This window comes from Genypterus blacodes, unplaced genomic scaffold, assembly GCF_046128005.1.
Source record: "Genypterus blacodes isolate CSIRO-AG114 ecotype Tasmania unplaced genomic scaffold, CSIRO-AGI_Gbla_v1 ptg000076l_1, whole genome shotgun sequence".
In the NCBI taxonomy this organism is placed as follows: domain Eukaryota; kingdom Metazoa; phylum Chordata; class Actinopteri; order Ophidiiformes; family Ophidiidae; genus Genypterus; species Genypterus blacodes.
The window spans coordinates 5,446,841-5,468,619 of NW_027466885.1; the positions used below are offsets into that span (position 1 = coordinate 5,446,841).

The 21,779-nt window shown below is 43.0% G+C and overlaps 3 protein-coding genes and 1 long non-coding RNA gene across 6 annotated transcripts; 2 read left to right on the forward strand and 2 right to left on the reverse strand.

Moving 5' to 3' along the window:
* Positions 1 to 539: 539 nt before the first annotated feature.
* Positions 540 to 7,481, reverse strand: pks1 (polyketide synthase 1). Its single transcript, XM_076157905.1, has 6 exons — positions 7,424 to 7,481; positions 7,188 to 7,341; positions 6,945 to 7,105; positions 6,666 to 6,869; positions 6,381 to 6,562; positions 540 to 6,195 (listed from the first exon to the last, which is right to left on the reverse strand). The coding sequence occupies exons 1-6, from the start codon at positions 7,479 to 7,481 to the stop codon at positions 721 to 723; spliced, it is 6,234 nt and encodes a 2,077-aa protein (XP_076014020.1). The 3' UTR covers positions 540 to 720.
* Positions 6,406 to 11,209, forward strand: LOC143006668 (uncharacterized). The gene is made up of 3 exons (XR_012964328.1): positions 6,406 to 6,492; positions 8,323 to 8,396; positions 11,030 to 11,209. It is a non-coding gene; the product is annotated as an uncharacterized LOC143006668 (long non-coding RNA).
* Positions 8,703 to 13,822, reverse strand: mastl (microtubule associated serine/threonine kinase-like). 2 transcript variants are annotated; one of them, XM_076157906.1, is made up of 13 exons: positions 13,533 to 13,822; positions 13,305 to 13,442; positions 13,073 to 13,212; positions 12,894 to 12,982; positions 12,701 to 12,807; positions 12,450 to 12,609; positions 12,209 to 12,333; positions 11,023 to 12,117; positions 10,769 to 10,910; positions 10,659 to 10,679; positions 9,932 to 10,045; positions 9,706 to 9,807; positions 8,703 to 9,517 (listed from the first exon to the last, which is right to left on the reverse strand). In XM_076157906.1, the coding sequence occupies exons 1-13, from the start codon at positions 13,698 to 13,700 to the stop codon at positions 9,360 to 9,362; spliced, it is 2,559 nt and encodes an 852-aa protein (XP_076014021.1). In that variant the 5' UTR covers positions 13,701 to 13,822; the 3' UTR covers positions 8,703 to 9,359. The 2 variants fall into 2 exon arrangements, with proteins under 2 accessions (XP_076014021.1, XP_076014022.1); XM_076157907.1 differs by lacking the exon at positions 10,659 to 10,679 and having other exon boundaries at positions 13,533 to 13,821.
* Positions 13,823 to 14,402: 580 nt separating this feature from the next.
* Positions 14,403 to 21,442, forward strand: LOC143006895 (ATP-dependent zinc metalloprotease YME1L1-like). 2 transcript variants are annotated; one of them, XM_076158240.1, is made up of 18 exons: positions 14,403 to 14,615; positions 15,491 to 15,610; positions 15,739 to 15,907; positions 16,055 to 16,156; positions 16,285 to 16,397; positions 16,514 to 16,664; positions 16,797 to 16,904; positions 17,283 to 17,456; positions 17,549 to 17,701; positions 17,830 to 17,962; positions 18,068 to 18,130; positions 18,248 to 18,360; positions 18,647 to 18,802; positions 18,908 to 19,059; positions 19,156 to 19,282; positions 19,434 to 19,507; positions 20,450 to 20,536; positions 20,629 to 21,442. In XM_076158240.1, the coding sequence occupies exons 1-18, from the start codon at positions 14,580 to 14,582 to the stop codon at positions 20,779 to 20,781; spliced, it is 2,184 nt and encodes a 727-aa protein (XP_076014355.1). In that variant the 5' UTR covers positions 14,403 to 14,579; the 3' UTR covers positions 20,782 to 21,442. The 2 variants fall into 2 exon arrangements, with proteins under 2 accessions (XP_076014355.1, XP_076014356.1); XM_076158241.1 differs by having other exon boundaries at positions 16,797 to 16,880.
* The last annotated feature ends 337 nt before the right edge of the window (positions 21,443 to 21,779 follow it).

Here is a 21,779-nt window from a genome sequence, read left to right on the forward strand (position 1 = left end):
TGCAATTTTGACATTCCACCTCGACCCTGAATTAGATTGAAACTGCTTAAATATGAACATGTCAGTCACTGAGTGTCACTTTATGTACATATAAACTACTTACTTGTGTTTTATGTTATTTGCACCCCACCGCATTGTCAAACTTAATTACCAAATAATAAATGAAATACATTCACATGAAAGTTATTTTGCTTTATTTAGTGGGGCTCTACTAACTCATGAATCATTTACAGACACAGTTCACAGAAGTGATTCTTTATAACCACACAGACCTTCAGCCTCATGCTAATAATGTAGTCAAAGAATATGATGCATCACTGTTGTGTAACTGTTTGTCCTACTACTGTTGACTTAATTCTTTTTATTTGACGATTCATAATGCAAACTATAAAATTCACAAATACAAAGACTCTGTCAAAATGTGTCATGTGCTATTTTCTTTACAATATGTCCAATAATACATTCTTAGAAATATGTGTAAAAACAACAACCAAGTCTTACAAGGTTAAAGGTCAAGGACAAAGGCATGAGTACAGAATGGCACATCACTCTATATTCAAAGTTCAGTGGAATAATTCTTAAATATAGATGGACAAAGTAAAACGTAATGTTAATAATCATAGTATTTTAAAAGTGTAAGCTTAGTACAGACGACAGTTGAGAACTCAAGTGAAACAGAAGCATTTCTTACATGTCCTGTATTTCATATATCACATAACACTACCCACCATTCATGACAAAAGTAACCAAGGTTGCCAGAGTACTGTTGGGGTCCAGTATTCTAACCAAAGGTACATTTACACCCGTCTCTTGGAAAATCCTGTTCTGCAGGGTCATGGCCAGCATGGAATCAATGCCCAGTGCACACAGAGCTGAGTCATCATCCAGCTCATCTACACCAACATTGCTTATGTCACTGACAATTGTTCTCAATCTTTCATGTGTGGAGAACAAAGACTGAGCCTTGGTTTCATTACTTATAGGATCTTTTAGTTGCATCTCTACCAAACCTGACAGACGTTCTCTGAGAGAAGCATTTTGCGAAAGAACATGAGTGTTTAGATTTTTGAAGTTAAACTTGCATATGACTTGTTGTGGTCTGTTCACCCACAAACACATTTCAAGAGCCTTGTGAACCTCACAAGCATCCATTGTCATCATCCCTTTTGCCTCCAGGAACTTTTGGACATCCTCTTTGTTCAACAGGAGTCCGAGATTCAAAGGACCCCAGTTGATCGACTGTCCAGCAAGTCCAAGGTTTCTCCGATAATAACAGAAGGTGTCGAGGAAAGAATTGGCTGCTGCATAGTTACACTGTGAAGCATTACCAATGAATGAAGAGATGGAGGAATAACACACAAAGAAATCAAGTTTCTTATGCAGTGTTGCAAAGTGAAGATTCAGAACACCGCTCACTTTGGGCCGCAACACCTTCTGGAAGAGGGAATGATCGAGGTTTTCAATCAATGCATCATGTAACACTGCCGCACTATGAAAGACTCCTTTGATTGTACAAGAAGGAAACCTTCGCTCAATCTTCAAGAGTACCTCCACGACTTGCATCGACACAGAAACGTCACACTGGACATTCATAACAGCCACCCCATATCGTTTCTGGAGTAGTTCCATTTCAAATTGCACCTCTTCAGACACAATACTTCTGGAGAGCGTTACAATACAACCGCCTCCATTATGAGCAATGAACTTTACTGTCTCAAGTCCCAAACCACTGAGTCCTCCAGTTACAATATAAACGCAGCTGTCTTTGAAGAGTTGTCTTTGCCTTAGCACAGTGATATCAGATGCTGGACAATCGGATTGTTCACAGTCAAAAACCACTTGTTGCACTGTGTCTGTTGTGAAGTAAGACTTAGTATCTTCATCATTCTGAGCTTTTGTTGTCTTTGTTAATTGAAAAGTGTCCCCTCTCAGAGGTAGAGATGCCGTCTCAAAGCCTAATGACAATAACCAACAAAGGATGCGTCTTTTCTGTGCTTTCAGATTGTTTTTTCTGAGAACATTAGACACATCGAGTACATGCACACGATCTCTCTTTGATGCAATCGTGCTTACTACGTGTGAAGATGACATGTGATTACTACACACAACAATGGTGTGACTCTCAAGGTCACTCCTATCGTTTATGTCCCACCAAGAGCAATCAAATGGGGGCAGAAAAACAAATGCATGGAAGTGATCAACATTCAGCAGTTCTCCTCTGAACCCAGGATGAGAGCTGACATTCCAGCCACATCTGCTGGCTGTGAGAGCTAGAACTTTCATCAGAGCAGAGGCTGAGTTGGACGAGATAATTGCCAACTTTTTGTGTTGTTGTGTGACCTTCGGCATCATTCTCTGCAGGATCTCCCATGCCAATATGAAGTAAGACATACATGGAATCTCTCTCAAAAATGGTAATCTCTTTGTACTGTAGCACACATCTTCAGGAATTATAATCTTACTAGTTGCAGCTACTGGATAACAACAAACAATATGATCCTTCACTCTCAGATTATGAACATCTTTCCCAACAGCTGTGATAATGCCACTAAAATCCAAAGCCAGAAGTTTGTGGTTCTGAGATGTGTGCTTGTTCCAATACATTGTCTTGTCGTAATTCAAATGTGAAGTGCTGACCGGAAAGTAATCGGATGTATGCACACATACACTGGCGAGCTGAATCTCAACTGATTTCTCTTGGACATTTCCATTTATGTCACATGCGATGGCAGACAAGCTCACCATTCTGTACGGATCCTTTGTTTGTAGGACAAAGTTCCTCCAATACATTGAATGCAGGTCATCCTCACGTAAAGCCTTGTCTTTTATGGCCGTACGCACTATTCTTGTTGCTGATGCTTGCCCATTGCTGATTATGACCTCTTGTTGTTTGCAGGTTTTTATAACATGAACTAGTTTTTCAATGTCTTCACTAGTCACAGAGGCGAGGTCGATCAGCTGGAAAGAAAGACCTTCCATCTCGGCTGCACACGCCCTAATCATACCAGATAACACAAAAGCAGGACTGATGTGGTCCACGGTCTTTTCTGTTGATCTGTAGGTTATGACTCGTACAGTGCAGGAGCATTTGCTCTCTTTCAAGGCTAAAACAATCTGGCAAAATAACTCACAGGAAGTTACCAAGCACTCCAGTGTCTTCTCGGAGGACAGGTGACTGAGGTCCTGTACGCCCCAGATGAAGAGAATCTCCTTTACATCTACTTTAGTTTGAAGTGTGTAAAGCACCAGTTGCCGAAGTTGCTCTGCCGTCCAATCAGCTCCGTTCTTCACAAGAGTTGAATCTGTGTGTATATATTGTCTAAGTGCTTTAGCAATGCCCAATTCATCTTCAAAAACGATGGCGTTTATTTTGTAGTCTAAGTCTGTTTCATCAGGAATTGAGATGAGTTCATTGTGGAAGAACAGTGAGTGAGGAACGTTTGAGCGATGGCCCAGAAATGAGATCCTCACTTCCTTTAGTTCTACCAGCACCTGACCTTCTGCAGTGCAAAAGCAACCACATACTTCAAGGAAGTCAGGAGTCTCCTCAGTTGCTCGTAAATATATAATCATTTCCTCTTGTAGGGGCCCTGCTATGGCCACACTGCCTATAGCTGAGGGGAATCCCCGCTTGGCTGTTCGTTGATCAATAGCCACAACAGCAGTCATCTGCAGGACATAGTCCAGCAACACAGGGTGGATGAAATACTCGTGAAGGTGTTTTACAATTTCCCCTGGGACTTGGATTGCTGTCACTGCTTCCTTGAATTCATCACCAATATGTACACCAGTCAGCTGTCTGAACACAGACCCATATTCAAATCCTGCTTCAGAAAGAATCGAATAAATCTCTTTTTTCTCCATGACCTGTTTGCACCTTTGGGTAACGGTGTCCAAGCAAATGCTTTGTTCTTCAAATAATGGCTGTCTGTTTGTGAGCCTGTATGTGCCAGAGGCATGCATCGCAGCAGGAGACTGTATTTTAAATGTAGCCTTGTTTTCTGTGTGCTTCAGTGTTACTTTTAATAGTTGAGAGTTTGAACTGAGAGTGAACAGATTGTTGAATGTGACACTGAGCTCGATCGAGGAGATTGGCTTTTTTGGCCTTAAACTTGTCATGATTGAAGCAAAAGCTAGCTCAACATAGAATGCTCCTGGTACAATGGGCACGCCGTTGTGTTTGTGTTCCCAAAGATAGGGTGTTGTCTCTTGTGAGAGGATACACTCATACTCTGTATCATTCTGTTTTATTTGGGAGATCAGTGCATGGGGAGCAAAAACAGATGGTTCATTTCCCCTCCTCATAGCTTTAAAATGCAACTCTTTCTTCAGGTTATCAAACTGATAGACTGGAAGAACTGTCGGAAATGTCCTGCTATCACTGTAGAACTGATGCCAGTCAACATGGAAGCCCATGTCAAACAATTTAGCCACGGTAGACACAATTGTCTCACAAGCTTTCTCTGGCTGCACAGCAGAAAGTACTATGGTGTCATTTCCCAAAGTCTCGTGTATGTTCCTTTGGAGAGCCCTACGCGGTCCAATCTCCACAAAGACAAAATTCTTTCTTCTTGAGTGCCGTTCTGTGGTGGCAGCACATAGTGTTTGTTCAAATAAAACAGGCTCTCGCAGGTTCTTTGCCCAGTATCTGCCCGTGCAAAAGTCACCATCTGATTGACTTTCTCCAGTCACCGTTGAAAAAAGCGTACACTCCACGTTATTGACATCCAAAGAGTGAATACATTCCTCGAGGTCATCTAGTATAGGGTCCATCATATGGCTGTGGTATGCTGCTGGAACATTTAAAACATGCGTGAAGAGATTTCTTTCTGCAAACATGATCTTCAGCCTCTGATGGAGGGTGTCTATTGCATCTCCGTCCCCTGACACAGTGCAGGACTGAGGGCTGTTAAAGGCCGCTACACAAATCCTCCCAGCGAAGAAAGGAAGGAGTTTTGATACTTCTTTTACATCCACATTACTGACCACAAGCATTTTCCCTCCTGTGACCTTGTTCTGAAGACGACTACGATGGTGCAACACCTTCACCGCATCCTCAAGAGACAGTCGGCCAGAGCAGTGAGCCGCAGCAACCTCGCCAACGGAGTGTCCGAGAATGATATCGGGTTTGACACCCCAGTGCTTTAGAAGCGTGGCAATGCCGACCTGAATAGCAAACAGAAGAGGCTGGGCAACGTCTGGCTTGGTGAAATCTTCATTATCAGCAAGCATTTGGCTGATGCTGATGTTTTGGTACCTTTGATAGAGATTCTCGATTTCTTTGACTTTCTCCCTGAAAACGGGCGCCTCTCTCAGAAGCTGCTCACACATGTGTCTGTACGCAACCCCATTGCCACAAAACACAAAAACCAACTGGGAGTCTGACTTTATCGGTTCAACCTTTGCTTTTTGTGCTGAATTTAGTTGATGTTCTAAATTTGAGAGGGAAGATATTGCAAAGGCCTTCCTGTATTTGTGTTTGGAGTGGCTCCTCCCACATGCTGACGTATATGATACTGCCTGAATGTCAACTGTCTGATCTCTGCAAAGTCTTTGGCGAGTGTTGCTTATTGTCATTATGAGTGATTTCTCAGACGCTGCAGATATGACAAAGACCTCTGGATATTTGTTTGGGATCACTGTGCGATTGGTTGTCTGTTTGTGCTCTCTTACGATTGCATGCGCATTTGTGCCTCCGAACCCAAAGCTGTTGACCCCGGCTACCCTCTCTAATGACCCATTTGTCTTCCATCTCTCCGGTTTAGTCGGAATTTGGATCTTCAGAGCTTTTACGTCGACACTTGCGCTGTCCTCAGAGTAGAAAAGCGAAGGCACAATTGTTTCATATTTCATCATTAAGAGTACCTTGATGAGCCCAGCCACTCCTGCTGCAGATTCAGTGTGTCCGATGTTTCCCTTGACCGAGCCGATCCAAAGTGTATCCAAACCAGCAGGTCTGGCTTTAGCAATGACGTTTGAAATGCTTCCTGCCTCTGTTGGGTCTCCAACAGGGGTTCCAGTCCCATGAGCCTCAACGTACTGGACATTAAGGAGGTCCAACTCTGAGTAGATTCTCCGCAGTAGATCCTCTTGTTGAACCATGGAAGGCTTGGTCATCGGGGTGACTGTGTGGCCATCTTGGTTCACTGCTGTTTTGCTGATGATTCCCCAAATCTTGTTGTAGTCTCTTCTAGCCTTTGTATGGAAAGTCATAGCATTAGTACATTGGCTGGTCATCAGAATACGACCCTGGATAGCTACCTAAGAGAAACCTGTTTTTTTAATCTCAGTGATCATATGGATTTCAAGCTGTTGTCAGGTGAATGTAAAGTAATAACACAACATAAGCTTGACAACCTCTACACCATAATTGTACGTACTTTTTTCAGGGGCTTCAGGAGAACAACCCCGCAGCCCTCTCCTCTGCCATAACCATCTGCTCTGCTGGAGAAAGGTCTGCTGATCCCCTCTGGTGAGATCATCGTGGCTTTGGTGAGTGCAACAAACACTCTTGGCTCTATGATACAGCTGACCCCTCCACACAGAGCCATCTCACACTCTCCTGATTTAGAAGGAGGTTATGAAATTAAACATGTGTAGAGATCGTGCCACAATTCATCCGTTTTGTTACATTATTACCTTAGGGAAAAAGGCTGATTAAGTACCTTGCTTTATAGCCTGACAAGCTAAATGTAGAGCCACCAAAGATGAAGAGCAAGCACTGTCAATAGCAAGAGAAGGGCCAGTGAGATTAAAGATGAAAGAAATTCTGTTGGCAGCAACACTCATAGCTGTGCCCGTGCCGTTGTAGTGGGTTATCATGGTTGGACTGTCATTGCAGAGCATCTCGTAGTCCTTGTTCATGAGACCTGCAACATCATAATTGCTGCAATTACAATATTGCTCTAGAAACCTTGAATGCAGTAAACAGTAGCAGCGGTTACCTATATAGACTCCAGTTCTGCTTCCACTGATGCTCTCCATAGCAATTCCAGCATCTTCTAAAGCCCTGTATGTGCTCTGCAGAAGGAGCTTATGTTGAGGGTCCATGAAGTCGGCCTCAGCTTCAGCGATGCCAAAAAACTTGTGATCAAACTCATTAAACCTGGAAGAATTAGGAATCTTTTATCACCTGTGCCACAACCCAGAATACCTCAAATCAAATACAGCAATGGTTAGATCCTCACCCTTCGATGAGAGCAGCTTTGGCCGTGTGCGTCTTTCCAGGTTTGCTGCCATCAGGATCATACCAAACAGTGCTGTCGAACCGTTCGGCTGGAATATCTACAACACAGTTCTTTCCTTCCACCAGAACGCTCCAGAAATTCTCCAAACCCTCACCTAAATACAAATGTCCTTTGTTAGTTTTAATGTTTTCGGACAAATTAAATAATCCTGCTGTGGCAAGATATTTCAGTCTTACCTCCTGGGAAATTACATCCAATCCCAATTACAGCTATGTCATCTTCAGGGTCTTCCATTATTCCTTTGAGGCCAGGCTCTTAGATTCTACATGAGCAAATCCCCAAATTAATATTATCCATTACAAGCCGGATTGACCCTTAAAGCTTAGTCCTGGGTTGTGTCTTTGCTCAGAACGTGTGCTGCTCTACCTCTACGACCCTTTATAAACACTGTGCAGTGCCTCACCGCACAGGATCCAGGGGCCAAAACAAGAGGCCGACTTGTTACATCTACTGCTGACCTGGCTTCACCTGTAATTACATACGATAATAGGAGGTTAAGGTAATCAGTTGACAGCAGTAAATAGGCTTTTGTTCTGTTGAGGTGAGATGAGGACACACAGTGGACACATTGACAACTGCCAGTTTACTGAAAGAAACGTTAATAATTTACAAGGGCTTCAAGAAGTCAAATGTCTCAAATTGAAGACGAAACACAAATACTTACTTTTACAGTATATGACCTGCCAGTGTATTCCTGTCCTTATTGTCTTTTACCTGTGCAGATATTCTGTCATGTGATGCTCTGCTGCAGCTCACAGCTATTTACTGTGTGTACTCACCCATGAGGATTCTTGTCCATTGCAAAATCCAGCTGTGAACCTTTATTGTCACAGTCTCTTTCCTGTTCAACAGATCAATAGCATCTTTTATATCAGGAAAACAAGTAGTTCCTTATGTGCAGCATCCATTAGCACCAATCTCATACATTCAGAAACTTAATTATATCCAGTTTAGGGAGCCTGAGTTGATTTTAGTTTAGATTTGAGTTTTTGATTTGACACTCAAATCTGATTCTGGCTTCACCTTAAACTGCTTCAGTTTCATTCCTCTTATGTCACTTTTCCCCCAAACTTAGATCCCAGTGCAGAAGAGTCTGATCCCAGCTATCTGGCCAGTGACTAGTCTACGAGGATGGAGAGGACTAGTTCAGTAAGTCGCAAACAAAAACCTTTGAAATTATAAATGTCACATGATGCACAATCGCTCGGCAGCAAGGGGGCGTATATGTGCATTAAATGCATTTAAAGCGTTGCAAAGGTTTCAAAATACTCTACTTTGATACTGTACATTATTTTATATATTTAACAAATAGACATCAAATGTGTCACTAAAGGTAAATATAAGGTCATAGTAAGGTTTACCAGAAATCAAGCATGCACATGCATGATGTAGACAACTATACAGACCGCAACTCTGAGTTACTGGTTTATTTCACAAACAGGAATGGGAAGTTCATCATGTTAAAGATTTTATTTCTACTTTTTTGAGCATGAACAACATAAAATCTCAAGCAGCAGTAGGAGCCTAGTCAACAAATCTAAAAAAATAAGTAGTGTGGATAATGGACAAGAAATTAAAAGCAACTTAACAGTTGTTAGAATACATTCTTGTCTTTAAAACAATCATAACACTATCATAATTTGCACATAAAACACATCAAAAACAAATATATTAGCACATTTTTCTATAACAGGACTTAACTCCCAGTCCACTAACAGCTGGTGAACACTGCAAGTGCCATGTTTACTTCAACATAAATACACACTTATTTATTGTCTGATCAATATAACACCAACACAACACAACACCAGATCAATAATACAATAAAGACACAGCAAGAATAATTTGCATTTGGTAGAACCTAACCAGAGCCATAACCATATAATAAGGTAACATTAGACTGCAATATGAAAGGAAAATACTCTCAAGCATTTCAGCTTTTTTGCCTTTTTTTGGCTATAATTGCACATAGGTAAAATGTTTCAAATAAAATACAACCCTTAATGTTAGCGAAACATCTAGTCTGCATCACGGTAATGTTTGCATGAGTTATTGCCTGTTGCTCCAATAAAACACAGCCCCCGTCCCGTCTGTGCTCTCTACGTTGGAAGACTACAGACTGAAGCCTGACACGGCGATGTGCTGAGCGTTGTTTCTTGCATCAAAGTATGACGTGTCTGTCTCGTCCTCTGGCTGAGGTATGAAGGGCATGGTCTGGTTCTGCAGGTTGTCCCAGTCTAACCCTTCAAAAAGAGGGTGGTGTCTCAGTTCTGGTGAAGACAAAAACAATCAGAAGTTTAGATTAGTTTCGCCTGAGCATTTGGCCATTCTTATCCCTTTTAATCTCTAGTCTTGAATGTAACTGACAATCTCAATTAGTTCAGTTTTCCTGTATGTAGTTCCCTAATTTCCAAGCTTCTCAATTTAATAATAACTGTCATTGAGAAGTGATCCTCACCTTTGAGGCCAGCCCGCTTTCTCATGTCCATAGTCAGAAGGATCTCAATTGCATTCCTTGAATTGGGAGAAAGTTCCTCCCCTTCGTCAGGCCAGGGGATATCTGAGAAGAAAAGAATTTCATCAATGCTCTCATTCAGTGTGAAACTGGAAAACACACATAGCTTTAAACACGTTTAGCATAACAGTGAGGTTTGGTTGTTGGCGTAACGCGAAACCCAACCCACCTCTGTTGAGGATATTCTGGAAGACCAGCTGAGGCGTCTCGTCGTTGAAAGGCGGGACACCTGTGAGGAACTCGAAAAGACACACTCCTAGCGCCCACCAATCCACCATGCAGTCTGGATGGGGGGGCAAACAAAAGTCACTTTTTGTCCAACTGCTGGATTCACACGTCAGCAGAATTCTGTTAGACATTTCATTAATGGTGCTGCGTTAGCTTGATTTACAAGGTGAAGGATTACATTTCTGGGTATGAATGAAACAATGAACACTGGAGGGGAAATCCTCTGAATCGTTAATACTTCTGTTTGATGCTATATTTATACTCTAGATTTAGCAGTTTTAAAAAAATACACCAATATCCTGAATTATTCTGAATATTCCTGGTCAATCTCAATTCCTTGTTCTCATCCCTTATCCAGATAAGAAGCAGATGAACACAAAGTGCCAATCCACTTATTTAAAAGCAGAAAATCCCAATTTGAAGTTTAAAGCATGTCAGTCTCAGTAAATCAGTTGCCCCAGCTGTAGAACAATGGAGTTAGTGTAATTCAATAAGACCCCATCTTCCATCTTTGCAATCACATGCTTGAGCCACAGCCCCTTTCCCCCCACTTTTGTTCACCAATCCAAAGGGGAAGAAGCAATGGGGGAGAGAGAGAAATCAGCTGATTTCCTCTGGTGTATAAGCAGGCTGGACCAACATGCAAGCAAATACAGTTACAAACTCACCGCACTGACCACTTCCTGAAACTTAAAGAGAAGGCCTGTCACAAGGGCTACAAATGTGATTGAAAAGCACCAAAGTGGCGTCGTCGTCCATTAAGGGTTTCCTCTCTTACCGTGTGGTTTTCCTAAGAGAAGCTCTGGAGCCAAATAGTCAGGTGTTCCTAAAATGGGTGCACCCTCAGCAGGCAGCACACCCCTTCGAACACTTTTCGGGGTTCTGAATGGGGTATGGGAGGTCGTCGTGGGCTGAGGAGTCTGAAGTAAAGATATGGAGACAAATACAACATAAGAACAAAGCCTTATTCCTTAACATGTGACTCTACATAAAGAGAAGAATTCTGTTTCAAACCTCTCATTTGTTGCTTACCTGGCAGAGGGAGCTGTGTCTTTTCTGCACTGGCGTGGCCGTGCAAGATGCAGAGAAGTGAGAACCTGCTGTAGACACATCCATGCTCTCCACCGAGCCGACGCTGAAGCGAGACGCCCCGGACATGTTGGAACGGTTGATGGAGCTGCAGTAGCTGCGGAAAGCTACAACATTTCGTGGCCTGAGGAAGGAGGGGGACTGAGCCATGCTGCTGGCCGGATCCGAGAGCCGGTGGAGAAAGGAAAACCGAGATTCATCCCTCCGGCTAAATTGACCCAATTTTGGTGTATCAGTGGCAACAGCAGCAGGAGTCAAACATGATTCTCTGTTTTTCTCTTGCTCCTCAGATGATGGTGTATTGCGGTTCCTGTGACATTTGCGTGGCTTGGTGGACACCTGGCTGTCAGAAGTGATGGATGTTTCATGCATGGACCCATCGGAGTCTAAGCTCAAGCTCCTGCAAACCTCACGGTCAGACGCACTTAAGGGCGATGTAAAACTTGAAGGGGGTGAGTTCTTTGTGCCGTCTTCAAATACGTCCTCTACTCCGTCCTCCAGTTCACAAAAGAGGCTTTTGGCAACGTTGATAGGACTGGAGCGATTTGGGATTCGTCCTTGAGCGAACCGGTTCCCTTCAGCTGACAAGAAGTCAGCAATATGGATGCCAGAAAACGTTCCGGTCAGGCCTGTGTGATACCTTGTGCTCTCTTCTGGGATCTCATAGCATCTCTTATAGTCGGCATTATGCTTCTTGGTTTGGATCGCACACAACTCTGGACTTCTTTCTACATCAGAAAATGTCCTCTTGACGGATTTGGGTGCTGCAGTTTGATTGCAGTCTTTCATCGATTGGAGCGTGGAGTTCAGTGTGTCGGTGTGAGGCAACTGTCCTGCAAGATGGTCTGGGTTTGACTGCATGGACAGTTTGTCAGGAGAGTCATTGTCCTTTGTAATGAGACCAACATCACCCGGTGCTGTAGGTGTAGATTCACATTCCGATTCTGACATTTGGGACTCGGAGTCTGTTTGACCTCCCTTTGTTTCACAAGACAACTGGCATCGCTCTTTATCTTCAGCAATGTATCTATTTTCTTTCTGGGGAAGCAAAAGATACAAACAAAATGAAGACATCCCTAATTACCACAGTATTTACCTGAACAGGTTGAAGATACTGTAGATTACTGACCTCCTCACACTCCCACAGTGGACTGACTCCACCTTCCGTGTCAGTGGTGCTGCCTCCGCTCATTGTCTCAAACCTCCTTCTGGTATTCAGCAGTGTGGCAGTCAGATTTTTGGCCAAGTTTGGTTCTATGGAAAGAATGCAGTAAAAGTCGAAACATTTTAATCATTTAACATTAGGCACTCATTTCTCAAGGTTTAAAGTTATATACGTCAATGATTCTGTGAGCTCGAACATGACGTACTCTTTTTCCAAGCAAAACCAAGTGGGGAGGAGAGGCTGTCGTTCTTCTTCGTCAAGAGTGAGTCAAGAGAGTTCTCCTTGAATTTGATTTTGCCACAGGACATGGGGCTGTGTACGGCAGAAGCGCTGCAGTGACGCTTGTTCTCAGCTGCAGGCATGTTCTATTTGAAATAAATGGGAGTCTCATCACTCAAAACAACATATGAAAAAGATTGGATATTTATCAGTGCCAAATAGGATTCATTTACTCACAAATCCGAGGGAGGTGATTAAGGAGAGGACTTGGCCGGGGGTACGGAAGTAATCTTGTTTTGGTTTTGCCAAAGAAGGGGTTGTGAGGATATCTGAAAGGCTCAATTCTGAAAAAGGGAACATAAAGAAAATAATGAAAAGTCACCCTCAAATCATATATCAAGTCATATATCAAACTGATAAGATGTCGTACCTCTATCAAGCTTGACTTTGGAAAGGCCAAAGTCTGTGAGTTTGATGTGGCCTTCATTGGATATAAGCATGTTGTCTGGCTTCAAGTCCCTAAAAAAGTTATAAATCAGACATTAAACCATACACACATAAGACAAAATGAGTCATTGTTACACTCGTTTAATAACACTTCCAAATTACCTGTGAATGATACCATGACGGTGAAGGTAATCTAGAGCCAGCGTGACCTCTGAAATGTATTTGACAGCCATATCCAGATCAAAATATCCATAGATGTGAAGGAGAGATTTCACATCTCCGCCAATGAGGTATTCCATCACCTTTGGGCAAGAGGTCATAATAAATAACTACTAACAATTGAGCAGGTGATTCATTTATGCTTCCTGGAGATGTAATGTCTTCCAATCGTTACCAGATAGATCTTGGTGACGGTCTGAAGGGAGTAAAACAGGTGAACCACGAACGGGCTTTTGCTCAGAGCCAGCGCGTCTCTCTCTGCCTTCATCTGCCCCGTCATGTTTTTATCAACCATATCAGCTTTCTTCATCACCTGGCGAAAAGCAAATTGCGTTGTTGTAGTTGTGCATTTTATTAATTCTCACCTTTTACGTGCTGCCAAAGTAAATAACTTAAGACTTACCTTGATGGCATACAGCCGCGAATTACACTTCTTTCGTGCTAGGTAAACTTTGCCAAAAGCACCGCGGCTAATAGGCTTTAAAATGATAAAATCCTCGATTGGAGGCGGCTTCAGAACATCCGCTGGTTTACCATTTGAACGGGGGCCGTGCGTTTCGTCCGCGTCCATTTTAATACTGCTTTTAAACTGTATCTAAAACTACTAGTTACCCCTACGTAAACATTAGCATGCTAGCACGTCAACCCCCTGGTTTGTTTTGAAATTTTGAATTGCGCTGCTCTGTGGTGGGGTCCTGCGACGTCACTTTTGGTTCGCAACTAGATGCCTGGTTGAAAAGCTTTAATTACATGACGTTATCGCGGTGTTTCTTTGGATTATGGTAGATTACGTGGGATTCACCTTTATTGTCAATGTACATATGCAGAGCGAATGAAACGCAGTTAGTGATAAACACCAAATCTTAATATATAAATATATACTGTATGTAAAGAATATCAATAAGATGGAAATAATTGCGTTAGTTATTGTTTATGAATATGAATATTTGTTACAATAATTCAAACGAAACTGAGCTAGCTGAATTATATTTTATTTCATATGGTTCGATTTTAATCAGGCAACAAACAGCAGTCACCTTTGTGTACGTGCACTTGTCCCTGTCAACCTTTGTGCTGATGAAATTGTTTGAAATTGTTTGACATGTGAAATACATTTATGGTTTTGGAACATTATTATTTTTAATAAAATACATACATAAATAAAATGCATTTTATACATTCTGTAGCAAGGGTATTTAGGAGAGAAAAAAAATTAATTACGTAAATTGTACCCGGTAGTATTTAGTATCGACGTAATTTTGTAGTTCTCTTGACCTCACATTCCGAAGAATCCGACCGGCGCTAACCTAGCTAGGCCTTGCTACTAAAAGTTGTGTAACAAGGAAAACAAAAGGACATTCCTGCTAGCTGACCGTTGTATCGCCGTTGACTATAGGCTTCGTCCTCATACACACACACTTTAAAGCTGTATTTTGGCCACTCAATAATTATGTTTTCACTGTCGACGTCTTTTCAACCACAGCAGGTAAGTCGGCTGGAAACCATATTCTTGCTAGGCTATGTGCGATATTGAGTATTTATCTTTGACAGTGAACGCGTCAAAGCTCTCCGGCTTTTTTGTCATTTATAATAAAAGACACGTCTTTCCATCACGGTGAAAGGTTTATTGCTGTCCCTTGTCTCACGCGTGTTATGTTATATGTTATGGCAACATTATTCGGCTAATGTTAGCACGGGAGCTAAAGTTGGATTGGTTTATAATCATCATTCTGTGGAACGTCACGGCATATTAACACGTTAGTCCCTTTAAACACGCTGTACCCGATTTGAATCGCTGTTTTATCTTTTTTAAACATGTGTTGTCAATGTATCTGTGTTTGAAGTACATGGCTGACTCAATCGACTTTGTATGTTAAGGTGACAAGGTTGTTGCATAACCCACATTCAGCTGACGTATGTAAACCATGGCTGGCTGTTTAAGTCAAGTCTAAGTCAGCCTTGGTAATGGTGACATCACTCCTAGGACAATATCTTGCAAACGTAGAAAAGAAAGACAATTTTATGCAATTTTACTTAAATCAGAGCTTGGGAACCGGAGGAGGGTCGCCGGTTCGAGTCCCCGTATGGACCCAGAAAGCGGACTGGCAGCTGGAGAGTTGCCAGTTTGCCTCCAGGGCACTGCCGAGCTGCCCTTGAGCAAGGCACCAAACCCCCAAACTTCTCCAGGGGGTGCCTTATCATGGCTGCCCTGCGCCGACCCCTATTGTACCTTCCATTTCAGATGATGTGACACATGTGATTTGACCCAATAAAGTTTCTTCTTTTTCTTCTTAAAAACACTTATTTAGAATGTGTGTGGACGTTGGTATGGTATACAAACTCTTCCTCCTCCTCTGACAGATGATAGTGCCCCTCAGCCAGCTCATCAATGCCCTCCACTCTCTGAAAACCTCGGCCTCAGCCTCCGTACAGAGCCTGCACAAGGACTTCACGCCAGAGCCCAATTACCTTCTCAAAGAGGTAAGACAGGACTGTATGGATACATTTAAATTAATTGGAAGAAGTCAGCTGTTCACTTAGTAAAGTCGCAAATTTCCTATTACCATAACAATAGCATCTAATCACCCGCTTCCCTCGTGTCGTCGCAGCCCAGCGTGAGCCTGAGGGACCTGGGCCTGTCTGAGGTCAGGGTTAGTCAGCTGGATGAACTCGTCAGCAGGCTTCTGCCTAAGCTTGGACCAGACGAGCCTCCTGTTGCTCCTTCTATATGGAGGACGAGTCATGTTTCTGCAGACAGCTTCTATCACAACAAGCATGGTGAGGAGTTTGTGGAGTATGTTTGTTTTGTTAGCAATCTGATCCAGTTTTTGCACACAAAAAAATGTTGTGTCGAGCTGTACACTGCTGCAGATATGGAAACAGACCTTTTGCATTTTATATTTGAATATGCTGGTTATTCCGCAGGTTTTTCACACACAAGGCGGCCGGTTTGGGGCTCGAAAATATTCCACAGACAATATCACAGTCCTCTAAGACAAGTTTGCTCAGATCTACAATTCCTACCAGGTAAGAAACAAACACTTTGTTCGTGTGTGTGTGTGTGTGTGTGTGTGTGTGTGTGTGTGTCTAAAGGAAGTGAAATTACGAGCAGTGTTCCATATTTTTCTCTCCTTTGCATATTTGCCCCTTTTTAGTATGCATTCAGTACCGGGGTTTCAAGACACTGAGGACAAAGGCAAGGAGGATGGCGGCTGGTTATGATGGTCAAGCAGCGGAGTCTGAGACTTATACTCCGACCTTCATGAAGGTCAGTATGATTATTATTAGCCCAGGTTCAGACATTATTTGCTGGGTATATTTTATATTCCAAAAGTCAATTGGAGTGATAAAAGTCATTTAACCAGTGCCTTGTTTCTCTGGCAGGGATTGCTGCTGAGGGACAAGGGACCAGAGGTGCAGTCACTCGATGAACTGACAAAACAAAGGAATCTTCCAGAGAACCAGCAGGATTCTTTCAAGACCGGTTTCACTGAGGGCTTCATGCGATCCCAGGCCCTCACTCAGCGAACACATGGCACGTGGCATTTATCATACTCCATCCTGAGGCACTGTCACCTAGAGGGAAAGCACTAAATCCTAAATGGTGCCTCGCAGACACAATCGCAGCAATTTAACAGCCTCTCGTCTCTGTCCTGTGTTTGTCCAGATTCGTTGAGGAGAACCCGGCTGGTGCTGTTGACGCTGCTCCTCATCGGCCTCTACGGCCTGTCGAGAACCCCGTTTCTCTCGGGTAAAGGCTCCTTTTCTGATGCTGGTTTGTTTCCGTTTTCCTCTATTTTCTCTGCTTGAAAATTTGCTCCTTACCCCACATGCACGCTCCAAATTGAACAATGCTCGACTGAAAGTGTCTGATGTTAAAAAATGCAACAGCTGTCACTTTTACACAATCAAGCCTAAGGATTTGGGGTTAATAAAATGTGATAGTTTCATGTGGTGTGCATGTCGGGTATCACTGCTGTTTAAATACACTCACTTATACCAATATTTCCATGCATGTGTGCTGTGACTGTGAAGGATTATTAATCTGTAAAGAAGTGAGAATCATAGCAAAGTAGTGCAGACTAAGGTGTATGTAATTGGAGAGGTCCATGCTTATTGTTATGCTGATCTGTTTTGTTTTTGGATTTGGCAGTGAGGTTCCGCACCACATCTGGTCTTGACTCGGCAGTAGACCCCGTCCAGATGAAGAATGTGACATTTGATCACGTCAAAGGAGTCGAGGAGGCCAAGAACGAATTACAAGACGTTGTTGAGTTTCTGAAGAAGCCGCAGAAGTTCACTGTTCTGGGAGGAAAGCTGCCTAAAGGTAGTATTATCACATTTTCTCCACTGCTTACGTAGTTGTTTTTAACTGTCCACGAAAATGGCAACCTGACGCGTTCTCTCTGTCATCCTCAGGGGTCCTCCTTGTCGGTCCACCGGGCACAGGAAAGACTCTCTTGGCTCGAGCTGTTGCCGGGGAGGCTGACGTGCCTTTCTACTACGCCTCCGGATCCGAGTTTGACGAGATGTTTGTGGGTATCGGCGCAAGTCGCATCAGGAACCTCTTCAGTAAGCTTTCTGCATTTTGAAAGATGTGCACCGGGCTTAAGATCGGCACTTTTGTACCTCTTCTACCCAATGGAATCCTGTCAAAAATGCACCTGCTCAACTCGACGCTCTGTTTTTGTGGTTTGCAGAAGAAGCAAAAGCCAATGCTCCCTGCGTTATCTTCATCGACGAGTTGGACAGCGTGGGTGGAAAGAGAATCGAGTCTCCCATGCATCCTTACTCCAGGCAGACAATCAACCAGCTCTTGGCTGAGATGGACGGGTCAGTTTTCTGTCACTCTTACTTGCGTGGAGAAGATTTCATTTGTCACCTGCACAGCTGCTGTATGATCTGTGCTTCATTCTCTCTGTCTGGTTTTTTTTACAGGTTCAAAACAAATGAAGGTGTTATTGTCATCGGCGCAACCAACTTTGCTGAGGCACTGGATAAGTAAGTTAACATTTCAGATGTATGCATTTACTACACGTCTTAGTCCCGCTGTAGTTTGATCCTGAACACTGAGTGCCCTTCCCCCGTAGCAGTGAACATTTCTGCATTTCGTTTCAGCGCTCTGGTGAGGCCGGGGAGGTTCGACATGCAGGTCACGGTCCCTCGGCCAGACGTGAAAGGACGGACTGAAATTCTCAACTGGTACCTGTCCAAGATCAAAATGGACCCTGGTAGGTCTCAGTGTAAAGAAAATAAGTGTTTGGGATTTCAACTGAAGTTGTCACATAAATGTGGATAAAAGGAACGTTGTAGCAAGCTGACCAAGCCTGAATGAGACTGCTTTAAATGGAGTACACACTCGTCCTTCTCAAGCGGAACCATTTAAAGCGCGTGAAACAGCAATGCTGAAAGAATACCTTTGTTTTGATGTAGGATGAAGAATGCCATTGTTTCTTTATCACTGATCGCCTTCATCGAGCCATCGCTTCCCCCCCCCCCTCTCTCTGTGCTTTACAGCTGTGGAAGCAGAGATCATCGCCAGGGGCACAGTGGGCTTCTCTGGAGCAGAGCTGGAGAACCTGGTCAACCAGGCAGCCCTGAAGGCAGCAGTGGATGAGAAAGAGATGGTGACAATGAAGGAGCTGGAGTTTGCAAAGGACAAGATCCTCATGGGTGAGTGCACACAGTGAGCACACAGTGAGTTGGATTCCCGCGCACTGCTTCAAAGTTGGCAGCAGACTTGATTCACCTTTTAATCCCCTTAATTTGTCATTCCAGGCCCTGAGAGGAAGAGTGTTGTAATAGACAAGAAGAATAAGACCATCACAGCCTATCATGAGTCGGGTCACGCCATTGTTGCCTACTACACCAAAGATGCTATGCCCATCAACAAGGCTACTATCATGCCCAGAGGACCAACTCTTGGCCATGTGAGCACTCACTGTACACTTCTGATGTAACAAGCCCTCTGTATCAAAAGCGTTTTGTAACCTCGTCCTCAAACACTCCTCGTCTCTGTCCTCTAGGTGTCCATGCTCCCAGAGAATGACCGCTGGAGCGAGACACGAGCTCAGCTGCTGGCTCAGATGGACGTCAGTATGGGAGGGCGGGTAGCAGAGCAGCTCATCTTTGGAGACGACGACGTCACCACTGGTAATGCTAAACATTTAGTTCATGTCAATTGAAATATCGCAGTATGTTTACCTTAATGTTTGTGTGGTTAATTGATGGTATGCACTGTAAATGTGTACTGTTGTTACTTGTCATGCTTATTACTCTTACTTCTGTTGCCCCTGCATTTTAGGAGCTTCCAGTGACTTTGATGGAGCAACCAAAATTGCCAAATTGATGGTGACCCGATTTGGAATGAGTGACAAGGTAATTTGGATTCTTCTGGCTAATGACATAACAGACTTGACTCCATTGAGTTTTCCCACTGTCTAATATAGGGGTGGGGTGACGCACCAACATAAGCCGCAAACTGACCTTTGTCTCCCCCTCCAACCCCGTCAGACCAACTGATAGCAGGGCAAACTGACCTGCGTCTCCATGTATTTTTGTTGTTGAATGCAGATTGCGCTCGATCACTTTTACTTGACTTGAATAAGCAATATGTTGGATTGTAAAACGGAGATTATCAGTCAAAAGGTGGCTAGTTGTGGAAAAATGCATTGCAAATCTTTGTAATATTTGTTTGTTTTCAAGAGAAGATGATTGAAGAAAATATTGAAATATTAATGAGATAAGTTTGATTTTTATTTTGGGGGAAATCATTGTTATATTGCGTAATAAATATAATCTGTAGATTAATCGAAAAAAATAATCTAGATTAATCGTTAGGTGCAGCCCTAGTATAATACTTATACCTACTCTGCAATTACCCACATTCCTCTGCTTCTGTTTGACTCACAGCTGAATTTGGCATTATTTACAGCAGTGTTCAACCAAACAAAGTACACTGACACATGAGGTCAAACCTGAACATGCACCGCATTCTTATCAGTGTACTTTGCTTCTGCTGCAGTCCCCTGCTTTTTCGTTCTGAGCCATGAAACTGTTCAAGGTCTTGCAGGATTTGATTAAAAGTGAACAGCAGCAATTGATTTGGTCTCCAAAATGTGTTTAGTAACAAAGAAAACCTGCAGTTTGTGGTTTGTCAACCCACAAGATTGGTTTATTATACCCTAGACAATGAGGAGCTCTGTCTAACATTGGCCTCCAGGTCCTCAGAGCTGTGTAATGCTAAGTAAATACCAGTGACTAATGCATAAATAGGTGTGTTGTTCCTTTAATAAGATATGACTCTGTGTTTCACTGCAGCTTGGCGTCATGACGTACGGTGACGTATCAAAGCAGAGCCCCGAGACACAAGCCGCCATCGAGCAGGAAGTCAGAGTTCTGCTGAAGGTGAGTGTCCTCACGGCACTCCAATTCAACCCTGGCGGTGTTTGATAAATAATGCACAACAATTCATCTCTCCATCTTTCTCCATCGCGCAGGATTCGTACGAACGAGCCAAAACCATCCTGAAGAGGTACAGCAATGAGCACAAGAAGCTGGCCGACGCCCTGCTGCAATACGAAACCCTGGATGCCAAAGAGATCCAGATGGTGCTGGAAGGCAAATCATTGGACCAATTGATACCTCAGTAGTTATTTTAGACTCTTTTCTTTCATGTGAATACGAAGCTGTGCAACAGAGCACAGGCCTTATTTAGGCCATGTAGTATGTTTGGTTTTTTTGTAGCCCCATATTATCAGTGTAAAGACGTCACAAACATGATACTTCACCCCTCTGGGATTTTATTGTATAGGTTTTGAATTGGCTATATATCTCTTGCAGAGACGAAACGTTTCAAATGCAATTTTAAAAGCATTTCAGCAAGAGCAAAGTGGGAGAGAAAGATGGGAAAGTCTCTTAACTGGACAGGCAAGATTTCACTTTTGGACATTGGATTATTCTCACCCATATTTTTTATTCCTACACACAGTTTGAACACCATTGGACCTTAAGGTACCTCTGTATGGAATGTTCTGTATCTGGCTTCAGTTGATGCAGGGATTTGTTTTTGTCCTTGAATTACATTGACATAAATAATTTACAGTAAATACATGTATCAATTCTTTTTAATTTATTTAAGTGCCCAAAGTGTGCTTGTTTCTGGGTTAGTGCTAGGCTCTTATGTGCTATCATGCATTTGATGGATTGCAAGCAAGGTGTACATAGTGTAAAAGTGCAAAAGGCTTGTGTCTACTTCTCAGATTTGGACATCTCGAAGCTCCAATAAAATGGCTAAAAACATGTTTCACTGTCTGTGTTGTCAACCTGAAAATCATTTTACTGCTGACGTTGCATCATCTGAACCTACAATTAGCCCTCGTAATGACAGACAGCTCAGCGGCAGATACAACAGACAGGACTGTTGATTGTCCTCTGGTTCTTTTGTATTGAAGTGTTTTAGAGACAGTGGCAACAGCGGCGGTTAAAAAAAAAACAATCGGGGCTTAACAGACCTTTCAGAGCATCAAGTTCCCCTGGTTGACCTCAATGTTGACGCAGGAGGAGTAATTGAAGATGCGGAAGACGTTACTTGGATTAGATGCGATTTCCATGAGGTAAGAGTGAAAGATGATGCAGCGGTCCCATTTCA